Below are 17,489 nucleotides of genomic sequence, written 5' to 3'. Positions count from 1 at the left end.
AGCCCACAAAAAACTGACTGGGTTGTTTTATCTCACAGATTTTTGGGTTGGTAGGCACTCCAAATACCCAAATGTATGTGCACAAGCACTGAAAAAGTGAGGTTTTCCATATGTCCCCTTTAAATACACACAAGATGCTTCATACATGCGATCATGCTAAAAGACGCAGATGCAAATACAGATAGTACAGTTGAATCCATTCTTTACACTTTTGTTCTGGTGTTTTTGGAAAGGTAAAAAAGAAAAAAAAACACCTTTCAAAACTCTTGAGATAGCGAGTGTACACTGCTTCAACATTCAAGGTTTTACAGGCATACCATGCCTACTTACAGTTGCTAAGCTATTATTGGACAATCACTGTACCGGGGCGAGGTTAATGAATGGTCAATTAAGATAGGATAACTTTGGTTGCCCTTGAGCAAGACAACAGCTACTAAAGGCTAACATGGAGTTTGTGCTCTGTTAACTGACTCACGCAGCCGCCATTTCAGTTCGTATTTTGGAGCTGGGCCTGCTAGCTTTTGGTGTCTCCCTTGTCGAGATGGCCAGCACGTTTTGATGTGCCGCTCCAGCCTCTCTGCCTGTCCGCTCTTCCGTGTCGTCGTCCAGGTTTTAAAAGGTGTATTTACAAAAAGTCATCTTGTGGTAAAACAAGAAAAACAGTCTTTTCAATAAGAATCATTCTTCCAAAAATCTTCGTCTCCAGCGTGTGTGACCTGTGACGTCTGTCCGCTTGAGGCTCTCCGCCTCTGCTTCCGAAATCAATCCTCCATGACACTCCTAACGGCCGCTTGGCCCGGGTTAAATCAGCGTCACACAAACACGCCCCCTCACAAGTCAGTACTGACCCTATTAGCTCCAACTACATTCACTGAAAGACCTGTTGTAACAAAGACAGTGAACCCCTAAAGCACTTTGAGTGGTCTGTAGAACTGTGCTATATAAATGCAGTTCATTTACCATATGGATCCAAACATCTACGGTCTTGGAATCGATGAAACTCAAAGAGCACAAAAAGTGAAGCAGTGCGAGTTTAGCTGAGTTTATTCTTATTCACATTTAAAAGATTCTCATGCCAGCACATTTTTCTATCTATACCTGCGCGACAACCTGTCCCGCAGACAAATCTCAAAATTCATGGAATGAAAAAAAAAACAAACATTAAAAACATCTCATCAGAAGACCATGACTTCCAAAACTAAATCAGGCATAAAAACCCACATGAGGGTAAGATGGTGAAAGAAAAAGATGGAAAAGCAGCATTTAAAACTTTTTGGGGAGAGGGGGTCTTCCTATATGACAACTGTTGTCATGTGCTTTTTGTGTTTCTGTTTTAGAGCAGGCACATTAGCAGAGGAACACACAGCTTCACCTTCCGATTACTCTCTATCAGCGTTACAGGAGCCAGAGTGTCGACGGACAAACAGCACCAGGGTCCTCGGAGTTCACCAAACATGTAGGGTTGAACCAAACTGGAGCGAGTGATGAAGAGACAGAAAGAGAGAGACAATCTGGCAGGAGAGAGGAGGGTGATTCACACCGTTTAAACCAGACTGGAGTTGTTGTTTTTTAGCCTGTAGGTGGTAACTGCCTGCTTGTCAGTGAGTTGTCTTCTTACTACAGACAGTTAGGGCTTTGTTTCTGTATACTCCTGGTACAGACTCACACACAGAGAAATATAGTGTATGCAATCTGTGTGTGCTGCACTGTGTACACACTAACATAAATAGAACTGTGTGTGGACTTTTTCCCCTCTCTCTCATGCCTGCTCACGCTCTCGCTCTCTCTCTCCTGTGGCTTGGAGGGATTGTTGCATCTCCACAGAGCCTGCTGTGTTGTTGGGAATATAAATATAAATAACATGTTTCCGAGAAGGCACAGAGTCTGTGCAGAAAAGATGTCGGGGTAAACGGTCACCCCAAACGACAGCATTTAAGGCCTTACAAACTGAGGACTATATATATGTAATAAGCAGGAAACTTAAAATGTCTTACTTCCTTCATTTCATTCATCAGCTCGTCTAGTCATCTTAACAGAAGAAAGACGGCAAAATAAAAATAAAAATAAAAGCTGGAAAACCAGAAGATAAAAAGCATTCAAAATGGAAAACCCCCAACTGTTGTAAACAAAACCCCTTGCAGCTCATGTCTTCACCACCTGTCATGTCAATCGTCCACATCCTCAGCAGATGACTGATGGTTAGAATTACGTTCCTTTTGGAGGCTGGTTACCATAAGAACAAACGGGCCTCAGTTTCTTCCCGTATGCGTGTGTGATTATGATGTCACTGGTACTGGAGGTAGTTCTTGAGCGTCTGCGGCAGTGGGAGTGTGTCAATGTGATGGATGCGCTCTCTACCCAGAGCCAATCGAGCTACTCGTCTGCACAGGTCCATGAGGGGGAGGGGCTCCGCTGCGATGGACAAGAGAGGGGAGCAACATGGTTAGGGTCCAAACAGTTAGTACAAGCTTCTATGTGTGACAACCGACCCTTTCAATCCCAGTTAATTGTTTTCACTTAAAGCTGACACCAAAGTCTAAAGTGTTGTGGTACCTACGGACAGCGGACACCTGCTTTTGTTCCTCCTCAAAAAGCCCCACATTTGCTGGATATTTATTTATTCTTCAAAGCAGTTGTCATAAAAGCAATTAAGGAGGAAGGGAGGGGGGGGATGTGTGTCTTGAGTATTTGTCGTGATCCTAACTGTATTGCTGTGATCTTAATCGGGGGAAGAAAACATTTCTGTGTAATTAACTGTGTGCTGCTGCAGCCTTTACGTTAATCTGACAGTATTTCATTCAGAAGTGATACAGAAATGTTACCAGCTCCACCCTAGCAAGACTGAAGTTGTGACTTGTGCATATGTAGGTGACTTGGGCGCTAATTCAGACATGGGACCGGCATGTTAAATTGGCATCATATTTACCTAACGAGATGCATGTCTGGAAATGCCAAGAATCCCTCTCATTTTCACTGATGCTAGACTGAGTTGTATTCTGTGATCTAGCGAAGCAGTTTCCAGTTGAAATTCTCTACCGCCGCCATTGCTGCTGCTATCGTCTATCAAAGTGAAAAAGCAATATGAAAGATAATTCATAACACTGCCATCTAGTGTAAAAGCAGTGCTATGACACAAGTAACTGAACTACACATAGATCAATTCATCCACTGTAGGCCATCACAAAATCTTGCTTCAGTAACTAGCACACACTGAAAACAATTTCTCATTTACGCAACAAAAAATTATTACAAAGCAGGTTGCCTCCATTTGTATTTATGTCCTTGAAAACTGGTAGTTAGCACACTTGTTTTTTTCAGCTCAGGATTGCATTTAGTCTTACTCACTTAAAATGCTTTAACCCTGGTTGCATGTTAAGCAGCAAACAATATTAAAATATTTATAAATAGACATGTCATCACTATTCGTCAATATATGCCAGGACGTAGGGCTGCACGATTAATCTAATCGCAATGTTACGCTGTGTGATTACATAACTGTAGATCATTCTGGTGAATGATTAAGTTTGCGTTCTATATGGACACTACGAGACACCGTACTTGAGGAAGTGCACATGTGCAGTAGGTTTCTGGTTCAGGTGCACACCTCCCGCCCATGCTCCCGCCAAGTTGTAATGTGTAGCCTGTTACTCTTGACTGGTTTCTGGTAGTTTATGAAATAAACATAACCGATTGGATTCAAAGTAAGGACTCCTCACTTATTTCGACAATAACCGTAAACAAATGTGCGATTTAAGTAAAAAAAAAAAAGGTGACAGGGACACTAGTCAGTGTACACTGCAGTCTCCACGTTGTTAGTTACAGCCTTCACTTTACCGACAGTATAAACAGATGAAGCCACCGTTTCTTAAGAAGCTTATTGTTTTTATTGTTCACTGTTAACTCACTTTACGTCGTCTTTTGCCTCTCGCTTTTCCCTCACACAGCCGCTATTCTAATCTCCGACACCGCTCACTCACGGTCCCCTCTCCCTCCTTGCTCGACCAATCGCTCACTGACGTAGGGCTGGGCGATATGGAGAAAATCAAATATCACGATATATTTTTTTACCAATAATAATAATAATAATATAATAATAATAAATGACCTCGATATTGATACCGCAACGATATTGTAGGGTTGTGAGCCAAGCAAATGTCCATTTTGAAAATATTTTTTGTTACTTAATTTTGTAAAATATTAAGTTATTTAAAAAAGGTATTGCACATTTTTAGTTTATGTATTTCTTCTTATGCTCATTTAATTTTGTATGTTTCTAAATATTAGTATTTTGTGCATTTTCCTTGATAATAAAGCAAGTATGACTCATACCATTATATCGCAATCGCAGTATTGTAAATCGCAATATGATTTTTTTCTCCAAATGGGGCAGCCCTAGCCAGGAGGCCTATATTGGAGGCAAGTGTCTATGTATGTCAGACAGAGACTGACTCCTAACTGCTGTCCCTTTACGGATGTCAAGCTGCTCCACCTGGAAGCACCATCTGGTAGGGCTGAATTCCTGCTGTTCAGAGCCCACTAGTGTGAAGGACATGAGCAGGGGCATTTACACTTTGCATGCAAAACATAATACGCTCGTTGACAGGCTAGCGATTGAAAAGAAAAGTTTGTCGCCATTTCCATGAACTAGCCTGACCTGCATGGCGTACATGACTCTTTGCATAGATAATCAAAAGGCATCGTTCACACACACACACACTCGCTTGTACCATTGATGCTATGATTTATTGATGGAGCCATGGTTTTGACAAAAAGAACCTGCTCTATCAACAAATTATAGCATCATGGCTAGGAGTGTGAATCTGTGCAGATTGTCTTATGTTGATTATGTCCATATTTTGCTACTGCAGATCAGGGGGTTTGCTTAACACACACACTTTACATTATATACCCACAAAAGCACACCAATAACAAGCCTCCTCTTTGACTGATTGAACCATTTCTCTCCACAGTCTATTAAAAGTCCACCACATTACCACAAACTGAGGCCCCCTACCAAACAAATACGTGACTAGTCTGAAGCGTGTTCATGGAACCGGAGCACAACGAGATCTTAGGCATTCCTCTGGGCATGAAAGCGCACACGCACACGCACACACATAAAAGAAAGCAGTAGCTTGTCTGAATTGAGGATTAAAGAAAAATCAAATTAACAGACTGAGCTTACATTAAGATCTTAATTAAAAGCAGTTAGGCACAGAAATCTTTATTGGGGTCTCTGTTAGAATAAATAATGATCAACTTTCTACCAATGAATCTGTTTAGAAAATCCCCATACTTTGCTTTGTGCCGTTGTTTGCAACAGACGGTGAACCTTTGCAGGAACCACTCAATGAATTCCTCTGCTGTGTTCTGGAAAGTGACCTTTGAAACAGCGAGGGGAAATAATGAACTCCACCAGTGAACAGCAGCTGACAGGGTTTAAAGAAATGGAGTACAGCTATCCCAATTTATGGGACTGTCATGTGCTTAATGAAAAGCCTTTGTAATAGCACTGTGGGGACAAGCGGCAGAGTGCGGATTTATATGTAGCCACATTGACACGGCAAGTGCTTAAATCAGATGTTGAATTAATTCAGACTGACTATAGACAATGTGCAGTGATGTCTCCAATGAGACTGTACAGCTGATCATTCTTCACAGCAGCTGGAGAAGTACTTGGCAGGGCAATCACATCCCTCCAACATCTTCTTACCCTGTGTTTGCAAAGGCAAGGTCATGCTTTAGCACATCAGCTTACAAGATTAGGAACTAATGGTGCTTTTCCATTATCTGGTACCTGCTCGACTCTACTCGCCTTTTTTGGTTTTCCATTACGAAAAAAAGTCCCTGGTACCTGCTAACAGGTACTTTTTTTTAGTACCACCTCCGTCAAGGTTCTAAGCGAGCTGAGGAGATTCCAAAAGGTGACGTGAAAGCGACAGACGGGGGTGTCCTGAACAAAACCCGCCATTTTTAAATAGTTTAGCCAGTTTGTTTTTGCTGCCTCCAGCGTCTTTTGAAACAAAATGTGTCTTCTGGCTGTGGCAACAACAACACACCTTTGACGTTCTGTGTGTGTGTCGCGTTAGGTCACGGCATATTACAGCAGCGCCGCTATGATGACCAGCCACGTAGACTGGTTGACACCAGACCCTTCTCAGTTGTAACAGAGTGGGTCTGGGAAAGGTTCATTGACCGTTCATTTCCAAAGAGGCGTCACCAACGGACACCGCTCAAATGCCTCTGGGCACATTGGATAGTCCAACCAATCAGACCAACGATCCGGGTGACGCTGCGCTTCGGTAGCCGTCATGTTGAATGTAAACAAAAAGCTGCTCTATCGTCGCCGCGTAAAGCCCGCCTCGACGGTTGTGATTGGTGTAGCCCGCCTCAGTGGTTGTGATTGGTGCCTTGATTTTGGGGACATTGGAAATGGGTTTGAATGGGCTCTTTGCCAGACTGACTTGCAGAGCAAATCTCAAATTTGCCGGAAGTTCGCCAGGGTTTACCCAGGCTGCAAGCCACGCTGAGGATTTACTAAAATCTGCAATGGAAAACGAACGTCTCCATTCATCCAGCACCTTGTGACCGTATGAACTCTACTCTCAGAGATACAAGGTCTCTGAAATCACACACTCTTGGTGCACGTGGAGCCCTTTGTGGAATGCAGGACCCACCAGAAATGGATTTACTTTCCGTTGGGCCTAACAGCACCCATCAGTCAGCCTTACCCTTACCAGCACAGCCCTAGCATACAGGTAGTTTCCATAGTAACCAGCTCTTCACACCACCACTGTGTGCTGTCACTGTACTGGGTTTATAGTCACTGATGCACCATACATTGCATGTGTCTAGATTTCAAAGTGTTTCCTGTATTGTTGCCAACTTAAACGTTAAACAAAATGTTACCGTTTAGTATAAAACGGTTATAATGCAGTATTTGATGAAAATAATCTTCTGTGATATAAGTAACCTTATCACAGGAGGTCCCAAAACAAGAAGACAGCGGCACATTCCACCAAGTTATATTCAGAAGAACAGTACTTTAATTTGGCTGGGATTCTTTGGCAAAACAGTGCACCAAGATCTCAGCATGCTAATAGATTTTGAACTTGTCAATCATAAAGTGTGTCAGCATTATGTGGAAAAGAAAGTTTTTTTAAATCTGGCCTATTTCTACAGAAGTGAGCATATTCACTGTAGGCTTATTTCATTCAGAACCCATAAAATCTCTGTTTTCTCCTCCAGTGTTGTACCTGCATGTACCATCAAACCCAATAAAAAGTGAATTGTTTCTTTAAATACAAGACTCATTAGAAGTCAAAAGTAAAACTTGGCTGCTTGCCCTAAGAAAATTGATGCTACCACAGTAGCAGCAGCATTACTCTCCGACAGTGCTCTCCTGAGGGAGGTGATGACACGATGGCGCTACAAACTTGCTGAAAACCAGCCAATCCCTGCTGACACGAGCTGGTCCCCATGGTAAGGGTTGCCTGGGGTGACAAGTGGTCCTGTCAGACTGTAGTGATGAGCACACTGTCCATCAACTGGTAACATTTTTAACCACACTGCTAATTGATTTAAGTTTAAGTTTCAGACTAGTTCTGCTTAAATAAAAACACGATGAGCTTAAAAATTGACCTGACATGGCTATTCTGCTCCATGAATTCCATTACACGTTCATCCAAAATACTTTTTTCTGTTACAGAAGTTTGCTGTAGGTAATAATGGTCCTCAACATCTGCGAGGTGTGAATATTATTTAAAAAAAATATGACAAAGTTATTTAACTTTAAAATTAACAGCTTTGAATGGGATGAACCCAGTACTTTCTGTGACATGGCCTCATTCATTAAGTTCATATAGACCTTAGGGTATGCTTTCTTTTTAAAAGGAAGCTCTAACACTCCCTTTACATATATAATTTCAAATTTAAATTTAAGCCCATATAATGAACCTTTCTATTTAAAGCAGCCTGCATGCAGCCCTGAATGACTTTTAAACTGAATCAGAATTAAAAGGTATGTTTAATAATGAATGAGTGTTAATTAGCTGGAAGCATTGCAGTTAACCATAATGTGCAGTGGAGCTTTTAGCTCATTCTTCGTCTGTCCTACTCCCTCCAATCAGTCGTGTAACTGTCCATCTCTGCACTCGCCCTTTGCCCCCCAAGCACCCAAGTCTTTTTTTTTGTAATAGCCAGGGACTAGTTTCTGACGGATTCATGGCACACTAAAGATGAGATGGAGTGTGGGAAAGTGTGGTTAAGGAAGACTGAGCGGCTGATGCACCATTGGACCACAGAGACCCGCTGGCTGGCAGGCGAACACGTCTACCTAACACTTAATTGAGAACAACGTGGAGAAAGGGGAGGGACGGCGGAGCGTTGGCTAGTCTGCCCTCGCTGAGGTGAGACAGCCAATACGCTCCCCGCAGTTTCCTCCAGTCGCTCGCCCGCAGCCCAACGAATTTGTGTGGGTATGTGTGCACAGCATATCAGCTCAGCATGAGAGACAACACAACCCAGTTATGTCCTACTGAGAAATAAGGGATAGGACAGGTCCATCTTTTCTGGGCACGTGTTCCAATTTACTGTTCATTTAACTCCACCCCCTTCCTTTTGCATTCCCTTCATTATGAGAAATGTACCCAAGTAACAGGCAAAGGTTCAGACTCCCAGCCATGCTTATCTAATAGATTAGCATAAAACTGTTGGGGCTGTCTGACCTAGTTTTAAGATGACAGGCGTATGTGTCTTACATATACAGCCCTTAAGGTGCGGACACATCCCCAGTCCACTCTCACTGATGGATCAAAGGGGAGAAAAGGGAGTGGAGGAATATGTTAAGGGACAGACAGAATTAGATCAATGATGTATGAGATAAAAAAGAAAATTGGAGCAGAACAGTGAGGCGCGCAGCAGAGAGGGACGCAACAGAGCAAACCATTGCTCTATACATGATTGGAAACGCAGGTGTCCAAATTGAATCGTACACTCAATAGCGGAAACCAATTGCTCACTGAACTAGTGATTCCTTCCATTGACGATTTCTGACTTCATATTACTTTTCCAGACGGAAGCCTGGACTGCTGTCAATTTGGCCAATGCTCATCCTGCTGCTCTCTCACTCTGCTGAGGAAATAGAGGCTAAGCACACATGATTTTAAAGAGAAGCACTGTAATACTACAAACTGCGCACACACACACACCCTACCCACAACCATGAGTATGCACAAATACACTAGCTGTGACAATGGAACTAGCAACGCCAAAATCTTTCAATGTGACTATGTTCACACAAAACAAAAGGATATTTATAAAAAGGTTCCCCACAGATTTATTCTTGTTTTCCAAATCCAAACAATAATCAAGCTACTTTTTTCTTTTTCTTTACATTTTCATTTTTATTTTAGCGAGTGGTTGAACATTAGAAGCACACCAAATGTAATTTGGCTATATTTGGTTTGCTGTTAGAAAAGAGAATTTTAAGATTTCTGTTCATGGAGTAGTTTTGGAACATAAAGTAGGGAGAAATGGCCAGGAGAGCTTTGTTTACTCAGTAACCGAACACTAAGAATACATTCAACTGGGCTTTAAAAAAACAACAACAGAGGACTCTCACTAAAAGCTGCCCTCACATTTTTACTCACATTGTTAACATCACACATAACATCACATTGTTACTCACAAATATTTACTGGGAATAAAATGCTTTATATATTATTTGCCATATGTATTATTTTAATAATAAGAATACATTTTATTTGCAATGCACTTTACATTTGGAACAAATCTCAAAGTGCTACAGTTAAGATCATAAAAGCATGGTAAAAACATCAATATAAAATAGGTACACCCATGGTGCTGAGCTTAGTTCTGGGGAGAAGGAGGCGGTTTGAGTTTGTTGAACGGTGGGATCGAGTTGTAGTTAGAGGGGTGAGTAGTTCTTTCAGATAGGGGGGAGGAGGCAGTGAAGTGAATGGAGACTGGGTGTGATGTGGTCGTATTTTCGCACTCTCATCAGGATCCTTGCAGCACTGTTCTAAACATACTGCAGTCTCTGCAGGCGTTTGTTAGGGATTTTAGTCATTGATGTAGAATAAATTTCAACAACCCCTGCATCGCGTTTATAACCACCCAAACGACACTGATTGGATGATATTTAGTCCAAAAGTAGCCTTCTGTAAAACAATGTTCAACCTTAATACATGCAAGGTCTAAGCTCAAGTTACAGCTGGAATTTGTGCTGTGAATATTGCCAACCGCTCTGAATTGCAGGTAGGCAGAAGGAAGACATCCCATTTACATAGCGCCAGCCCTTTGCCAAAAAACTAGTGAGCAAGCTGCCTGGTCAACAATTAACCACCCACCTATCCGCCAAAAAGTCATCTAAACCGTTTCCACAGCAACCTGCCACCACAATTGGGTGTGTATACACTGAAATGAAGGATTAGTGTTGAAAAGGATGAACAGGGGAAAAAAGGAGGTAGAAAGGAGAGCAGGAGGGAGGAGATGAAACAATGAGAGGTGGAGTATAGGGTCCTTCTGCAAAAGGGGAGGACAAGCATGTCAGCAGCGCTTCTTCTTCTCTGGTCCTGATCAGTTGTAAATGAGTTTGGATCAGCTTTTTGCCATTGGGCAAGTCAGGCCACTGTGGTGTCATGAGGCTTGTTGTGGTGGAGAGAAAAAGACTGCTTTCCAGGAATAGAAGGAGGAGGACAGCAAGATGAAGCGACCCTATTTTTTATTTTATTTTTTACAAATCAGAGGTATGAAAACCGATAAAAATCATGTCTCAGTAGGGTTGGCTTTCAAGTGTCTCCGGTACTGAGGGCCAAAGGACTAAAGTGTTCCCTGAAATGCAGGAAGGACGATAAAACTGCATTAGGTGCATTGGGTATTAAGGGACAATACAGGCCGGAGAGGACAGTATAAGGATGCTTATCTCTTATCTTATTCTCGCTTCCCAGGGAGTAAGAGATGGAGAATAAAAGAGTCTAAGCAGAAAAAAAAGAGCCTGAATAGACTACAAGACAAGAGAACGACCAAGGAGTGCAGTGTGAATTTCCCCATTGTGGGATTAATAAACGATTTTGAATCTTGAAGAACCCAGAAAGTGAACAAAAAGTGAATCCTCTTTCAGTTGCTACAGGAAAATGCACAAAAGCTAGATCTGAGAATAGGGGGGACACCATGCAGCATACACATTGAGGCTTCCATTATTCTCTGTATCACACCATTGAGATATGCCTTATACCTGCTATACACTGATCTCTCATGTGCTTGCTGTCGGAACACAGCTCTTTGAACAGTCATAGCTTCCAAACGCAACTGATAGACATTGTACTAGGCAGCAATTAATGTATGCGTAAAGAGAATATGAATGGCACGTTGATTGATGTATCAGCAGTCTATCATCTTTGATGTCCACAATAAAAGATAAAGAAACCAACAAAAACAAGTGATTGATGCAGGTTCAGGCTCATAAGTTGTCACCATTAGCTGTTTGTATTAAACTTTGTTTTGCCATCTACAAGCTTCATTAGTCTGGGGAAAAAAAAGAAGACTAATCAAACTATTATATATCACTATCAAAGCACTAACTGCATAGAGATTCTACAGGGAGCAAAGAGGATTAAAAAAGGTATGGAACTTAACTTAATCCTTTTTCTAAAAGAGACCGTAAATCACAAACCAGCACAATTGTATTATTATTAACATTGTAAATCATACACCAGTATGATTGTGTTATTATTAACAGTTTTCAACAGAGGCACCTAGTTCTATCTCTGGCATCTAGGGCTGGGTATCGTTCAACAACTTTCGATACCGGTTCCCCAACGATACTTTTTGGATACCAATTTAATAAAACAAAAAGAAATTGCAACATTACATATTACCGCACAAATCATTTTATTTATTTTGCAGCTCCTACTACTCTGTGTGTAACGAAGAGTTTTTTCAGTGTGTCTCTACGACGTGTAACGTTAGACGGCCAATCACATCACAATCACAATCTCATCTTGGTAGAAGCGTGCTGCATGCTTATTGGCTCACTGACGCTGGTGTGATTAACTTCTTAGGTATTGAAATTGGGTATCGAACGACGAGGCATTTTTTGATACTTTGAGGCAATTCGGTCGGTGCCTAATGGTGCTGACACACAGGGCCGATTATCGGCCGTTGGACAGTCTGGCGAGGTCAGTGACTCAAATCTGTTCGGTGTGTCCCGTGCCATCGTCAGTCTGGGGGGCTGTCGGCGTTAATTTTGGCCGACCTGACATGTTCAGTCGGCGGCAGGGCAGTTGGGACTCACCCAGAAATGGCGAGCGGAATGAGGTGACTAGAGTCTCTCAAAATCTGATAAAAAATCTTTTATACTGACCTTTGTTGAGCCGAAATGAAAACAGATTCAGCAACTGCATGGCCTATTTCTCGCTTAGAATGTTTTCAGAAACAAACAACGTTTCAGTGAACTATTTTAGTACAATATGAGATCGTATTCTGAACGGCCGCCATGACAGTCTGGCTTTGAATTTCCGGAAAAAACAAACTGCAGGTGCCGGTTTTCATTTCTTGGGCAACAATACAGATTAGCGCCGCCTGCTGTTATAGAGATGTATTACGTCTCGTCTTTTTGGTGTGTTCTGTGGCACTTTTTGGACCAACACGGGGAGACTGATCATTTCGACTGGCTTTTCTGTCAACGGTCGGCCGTCTGGTCAGTGTGTATGCAGCTTAAGAAGTACTGAATTCGGTACCCAGCCCTACTGGCATCTCCGGTACAGAAAGGCAGTTCAGTTTGTTCACCGGTAAACCATTACCTTCAACTCTCCCCGATTTTGCACTTGGCATGTAGCATTCAGCAGCTTTTATTTTAATAGGCACTAGATCTACACATCCAAAATAATGATCTAAACAATCTAAAAGCAGCAGACAACTGTAGAGAGGATGTTGACTCTCCACTTACAGTTTTTTTCCTGATTGCTAAACAACAGTGGGCACAACTAGAGTCACATGTGCAAAACTCAAACTACAGTCTGCACTACCAACAGTCACCTGAGCTAAACAGTTCACATCACCTGCAAAACTCATTCAAAGCAACACAACTCTTAACACACGTCTCAAAACAGGCTCAGTGCAGCCAAACACTATGCACAAGCCTCACTGAGATAACACACACTGTCACTCAGAACACACTGAGGGTAAAAACACTAGCGTCAAACACCAATACAAAAATTACTAACTTTCTCATCTTTACAGTTTGAACAATTTGAGTGACTTGACACTACTCAATAGTTTATTTAAGGAAAAAAATATAGATTGTATAGCATACCAGGTTTTACATAAGGTAAACAAGAAGGAATGAAAATCAGCAGTTTTCTTCAATAAAGTATTTTGTCTCTAGTAATTTATGAATTACTGGAGGAAAAGAACTGAAGGTACATACGTAACAGTACCAAAGAATAGTGTGACTAATCCTGCCTCTCTCCAGCATCATGTGGCAAGTTTTCTTCATCACATTGGACGTCTGCATCATCTCTAAATACTAATGAATGTGGTGTTTCTATTGCTTTCACCTCCATTACTTTCTGAAAAGTTTTACTATTGTAAATATATAGTATTTTTCACTTTTTTTATAGCTGTGTATATAACCTCAGACATCTTACCTGGACATATTGGTATCTTTGCTCTTTTACCTGTTTCTCTCAAACAGTACAGTGTATAATTGTTTCATTCTTATTTGGCGTTTATATACAAAAAAAGGCTTTCTGAGCTTTCTCTGTATAAATACCATATATGTTCACTAACTAGTCTAAAACAAGACACTTGCTTAGGCTTTCAGCTAAAATTCCAATCAGGAGTGTTTGATAGGCACCAGACTGAAATCTATTCTGTTTTGAATCTGTGGTTAACAGTTTTGACAGCAGTGTGTTAGCATTTGAACAAAGTGCTGTAAATCTACAGTGTTGTGCACGTTGTGGTTAAAGTCATGGGATAAGTGTGTAGAGTTTTGAAAACCGTGTTCAAGCAATTAAAAAGGAACTAGAGTTTGGTCCACATGAACTGCTGCTGTGCAGACTGTCGTTTAGCAATCGAAAAAAACTTTAAAAAGGTGAAGTCATTTACTGTAATTCAATATTACAAAAAGTATTCCTTAATACGATTTTAATCTAATGAAATGACACTTACATGTTTATTAATCGCAGATGCATCTTAAATATTGGTGCTTCAAGAACATATTTTTGACTAGCTAGATCTTACGCTTACACCAAACCAGCGAGAACATTTCATAAACCACAGGCGACAATGATCATTTTCCAAATGCATAACAGATTTTGTACTAAACCACACTTTCATGAAGCATAAAATACGGGCCATTCTGCATTATTTCCACTGAAGCTGCTTAACAGATAAACACACACCTAAGCCAGACGCTGAGCTCAGAGACACACTGGGACATCTTCCAGAATTCCTCCTCTACTGGCTGCCGTCAGCCAGCGCTCACAGCCACGGACATGGTGTCCGTCCCTCTCTGCCGGCAACGCCCCCAGCCCACTTTGTGCAGCATGCAGGCTAAAGCAGCAGGGGGAGTGAGGGCTTTTACACAATCTGAAGGGGCAGACTTTAATAAGATGACTCTACAAGTTAAGTTTGAATGATGACAGAAAACACACACACAAACACACACACACACACACACACACTTTTGGTAAACAAAGTAGCAGTCGCTTTCATTGTGGGCTTTTTATAGAAATGTGCATCCATCCTCTCTGATGAAGAAAGAAAAAAAAAAAAAAAAAAGGATATCTCCAAGTAAAGCCTTCCCAGTCTTGCCTCAACCCCTAAATCCTGTACCATTCTGGAGAGCCAAGACCACGTGCAAGTATTTGGAAATTATCCACACCAGTAATCCTTGAGGACATAGTTTTTAAAACTTTGAAAATCCCCCATATTTCACACATCTGACACAGTAAAGCTACCCTTTCAACCACACTAATGATTGTATGACTGACTCCTCCAGAGAGTTAGGAGTTTAGTGAAGGCTGTCAAAATGACAGCGGATGACTCAGCTGCCTGACTCATACTCCTATAGCTATCGGTCTTCAAAACAATTACACTTTGTCACACAAGTAGACAAACATTAATGGCCAAAGCTTATAACTGAATACAGGTATTTCCTAAAATCATGCTTCCTGTCTCTTGTCCTCCTCTCCTCTCTTGTCCTACTCTGGGTTTGTCACTGGACTCCCAAGTTGTTGTAGCACTAAACACCTCCTGGGCCTCCACAGCCTTGACGAGCAGATCTAAATATAAGCCTATCTGGAGCTTCATATATAAAGAAAACATCTCATCATCTGCACTGTGAAAAATGACTTACCATAGCTACCTCTCTGAATTTCTGCAGTGACACAAATGCAAACAGTACAAAAACAGGCACTAGTCTTCATACTTTGGGTGAAAAGAGGGCTATGAGTTATTGGCATTTAATGTAATACAAGTTATTACAGTTATATATAAAACTCAAACCTGAGTGTGCACATTGACTACAAATAAACTGAACCTACGTGTTTAGGCAGGATTAGGCTGAAAAGGTTTTATAAGCAAATATATATGTAAGCAAAACATTCTGCAGAGCACAAGGATGTCTTGCTTAAGATGACATCCAAGACTATCAGCTGTATAATGTCCTGTAGAGAAAAGAAAAAACCTTGGGATAGGGATGGGCAATATATCGATATTGAAATAGTCAACCCGACCAGCCCTACTGTCTGTAACTCAACAACTTAAACAATCACACTGCTCCAATACTGAACAATGCCAGCACATAACCAGGAGCAAGGAAAAAAGCAGGTGATATAGACTGTGTAAAGGAAATGTGACAAGTAGGGATGTCCCAGTCAATTTCTTTTGGCCCAGATCTGAATCCTTTAATAGTTATAGGCTATATCTGCTGATACCAAGCCCAATCCAATAATTACCTAACTCAGACACACCTTATAAAAAAGGTGACAATTTAAAACTATTAAGTTGAAAAGCTAAGATGATGTATATGATATAAAAGAAACTGGGAGAATGTGACTATTGAAACTGACGTCACGGTCCGCTAGAGAGAAGACAAATCACTCTATTGGAGTTGTTAAAACAACAGACCCACTCAGTCCACTTGTAGTTATACAGACCGAGTACGGAGTGTGTGTGTGTGTGTGTGTGTGTGTGTGTGTGTGTGTGTGTGTGTGTGTGTGTGTGTCTCTCTCAGACTTGTGCTACTTACGATCTAGGCCGTTGACGTAGCGAATAGATACTTCACAGTGCCCCCACACTGCACTGACGATTGGATACAGTCTCTTGCCTTTTAGCCCTTTAAAAGCTACTCCCAGATACTGTCCGTCTACCATGAAGCTCAGTGTTCCTTCATCCATATCTAGTACTACGGTCAGCGAGTCTGGCAGCACAAATGACTCGTCTGGCTCCAGGAAACAGGGATATGTAGGTGCCGACGTGGAAACGGGACGGTTCTTTCCATCGTGGAAGAGTCTGTTTCGACCCAGGTCCCAGCCCCAGGACTCCGAGTCCGAGCCCACCAGGGCTGTGTAGCCCACCGAGTGTAAAGATGCTTCAGCAGTGGCCACGCCCACAACAGCGTGGGTGCCTCTCTGTCTGGTCGGCCAGTGAATCCTCCAAACATGGAGGCCCCTGGTGTAGCCCACCTTCCCTCGGATGCAGTCTGTGCTCTGTGCCACTGGATGTCTGTGAAACGTCAGCTTGTCGTCCTCCTTAACAAAGACATTGAGTGACCGGTCATCAGGGTTCCAGGCGTGACGAAGCTGGGTCTCGGGGCTGGCTGCAGGCATGTCCAGCAGTAAGTCCAGCCTGGGGGGCCGACAGAAATCTGGGCCCCGCAGTTCACGGCGTACTGGCCGATATGAGGGCTCGCCGCGTACATCCACTGACTTGATGCTGCCAGAGATCTTTTGGCCCATGGCTGGGTGGGTTCAAGGGAAGAAGGGACAGAGGGGAGGGAAATGGATGGACCAAGGGTGGTAATGAGGGGGCGGTAGGTCCTGACGTTACCTCATGGGCGCAATGGCAACACAGTGGGTCCTGGGTGGAAAGGCGCTATTGGACACACACGCTGTCTTCAGCCAGGGGAAACCACACTCCTGAAAACACACACAACACACACACATTATGTACCTAAATAGTTTAACATAAGCCACTCTTGGCTAATCAGTAATTACTAAGAGAGACAGGACACAGCAACTGCTTCACCGCTTTCCTTGATTCGATTGGAAGGGGTATCAATGTCATTGGGTACTCCAATATAAAAGGTAAACTCTCTGATGGGAGTTTGCTGCACACCTCTTACATTTTTTATAAATAGAATACGTAATAATACCACAGGAATTTAGACTGTTGCTTGGCCAAAACAAGAAATTTGAAGATGCCGCCTTGGACTCCAAGGAATGAACCGTTTTCTTATGTTT

At 42.1% G+C, this 17,489-nt stretch overlaps 1 protein-coding gene across 4 annotated transcripts in view; it reads right to left on the bottom strand.

Moving 5' to 3' along the window:
- Nucleotides 1–1,026: 1,026 nt before the first annotated feature.
- The window catches only part of LOC120547634 (SPRY domain-containing SOCS box protein 4-like), a 44,977-nt gene continuing 28,514 nt past the window's right edge, over nt 1,027–17,489 (bottom strand). For 2 of the 4 annotated variants that reach the window (XM_039783158.1, XM_039783166.1), the window contains 3 exons: nt 16,277–17,165; nt 2,927–3,060; nt 2,301–2,412 (listed from right to left, as the gene is read on the bottom strand). In XM_039783158.1, the coding sequence (XP_039639092.1) occupies nt 2,927–3,060; nt 16,277–16,985 (843 nt within the window). In that variant the 5' untranslated portion in view covers nt 16,986–17,165 and the 3' untranslated portion in view covers nt 2,301–2,412. Of the gene's footprint in view, nt 2,413–2,926; nt 3,061–14,426; nt 14,578–16,276; nt 17,166–17,489 lie in introns of all 4 variants that reach the window. The other 2 variants (XR_005637090.1, XM_039783175.1) reach the window with 2 other exon arrangements.

The sequence above is a fragment of the Perca fluviatilis genome, chromosome 2, assembly GCF_010015445.1.
Source record: "Perca fluviatilis chromosome 2, GENO_Pfluv_1.0, whole genome shotgun sequence".
In the NCBI taxonomy this organism is placed as follows: domain Eukaryota; kingdom Metazoa; phylum Chordata; class Actinopteri; order Perciformes; family Percidae; genus Perca; species Perca fluviatilis.
This window is presented reverse-complemented; position numbering and strand designations above follow the sequence as displayed.